The following is a 1,515-nucleotide window of genomic DNA, read 5'->3' on the forward strand; positions in this document are numbered from 1 at the left end:
ATTGCCGCCGCCTTCTCCTCCCCTACTTGCCGCCGCCTCCTCCCCATCCCCACTCCCCCTCCCCCTCCTCCTCCTCCTCCTCCTCCTCGTCCTCCTCCTTCTCCACCACCATCACCTCCTCCTCCTCCTCGTCCTACTCCTACTCCCCGACCACCAAACTGACTGCCTCCTCCTCCTCTCCATCCTCCTCTCCTCTCCCCTTCCCACCTCTTACCCCATCCTCCTCCCCTGCTCCCTACCCCCTGCCACACCCGCACCGTCGCTCCAGCCGCGTTCATATTGGCTGTCGGGCCGGAATTAGTTTTCCAAGACTTGTCCGGGGGAGGGCAATACATCGCAATGGCGGGAGGGCGCGGGAAGACGCTCGGCATGCGCCCGCGGCTCTGATCTCTTGCTCTCCTCCTCTAATCAGCTTCTCCTTCATCTTCGTCTCCATCCCTCTCCTCGTCTCCCTCCCTCCCCGCCCTTCCTGTACTCCCCTCCCCGAGCTGTACCATGCCGGCGTGCTTCTCCTGCTTTCCTCGCCTCACGCGGGCTCATGCAGTCACCGTAATGGCGCTGCTTCTTGTCATGCCCTCCTCTTCAAACTTTTTTGCTGCTCCCTCCCTCCCTAGCAAGACGCTCCTTCCGCAAGGCAGTACACAAACGATGTGTATGCTTCGCTTGAGAGGAGGGAAAGGAGGGAGGGTTGGAGAGTCAGAGACCAGCGAGAAGGATCGACCCATCTCACCAGAGGACGTTGCGATGATGGAAAGATTCATGGAGGATCCCAACCCGATGGGCTTCACGTCTGAGATGGGGGAGGACGTGGACCCGGACATGAAGGGGATTGTCGACTACGACGACGACCCAGGGTGGAACATCATGGGGATCAGGGAGAAGAACGAGTTCAAGCTGGAGGAGGGGGACGACAGGATCATCGTTCCCGATGCCATCAACTCGGTCCAAGCTGGAGTGAGGATAGCAGAGTTCATTCAGCGGGATACAGGCTCCGTCCCTACACTGTATGTGCGGGCAGGAGACTACAAGTGGCAAGGTACTATCTACCTCACTCAACTCCACTACGTCGACATGCCTCCTTGGAGCAGGTGCCTTGCCTTGAGGAGGGAAAGAGAGGCGGGTTGTGATCGTGGGAAGGAAAATCGGAGAGGATAGAGACAGAACGAGGGGTTTGAAGGAAAAGGGGCAGGGGCCGGAGCAGGAGTAAGAAGAGCAGGAGCAGGAGCAGGGGTAAGAGTGGAGCAGGAGGAGCAGGAGCAGGAGCAGGAGCAGGAGCAGGAGCAAGAACAGGAGCAGGAGCAGGAGCAGGAGCAGGAGCAGGAGCAGGAGGAGTAAGAGCTGACATTGGTTTGCAATATTTAAGGATCGCCAACGGCGAGATCAACAACAGCAGCAAGCACTTGATCTTCGAGTCACCCGTCCCTGCCGAATGCGCGGTGAGACGTCGACGGTCAGGAGCTGAGAAAACTCTGAACCGCCTGCTCTGTGCAGGAACTGAAGCCTGTCAACTGAAGC

At 58.9% G+C, this 1,515-nt stretch overlaps 1 protein-coding gene across 1 annotated transcript; it reads left to right on the forward strand.

Annotated features, from left to right (window-relative positions):
- Positions 1 to 552: 552 nt before the first annotated feature.
- Positions 553 to 1,512, forward strand: GUITHDRAFT_140532 (hypothetical protein; the record flags this gene model as incomplete). The annotated part of the gene is made up of 3 exons (XM_005830420.1): positions 553 to 1,088; positions 1,364 to 1,436; positions 1,492 to 1,512. 3 exons carry the CDS (start codon positions 553 to 555, stop codon positions 1,510 to 1,512), a joined length of 630 nt encoding a protein of 209 aa, XP_005830477.1.
- Between the last annotated feature and the right edge of the window lie 3 nt (positions 1,513 to 1,515).

Source organism: Guillardia theta (assembly GCF_000315625.1).
Source record: "Guillardia theta CCMP2712 unplaced genomic scaffold GUITHscaffold_46, whole genome shotgun sequence".
Lineage (NCBI taxonomy): Eukaryota > Cryptophyceae > Pyrenomonadales > Geminigeraceae > Guillardia > Guillardia theta.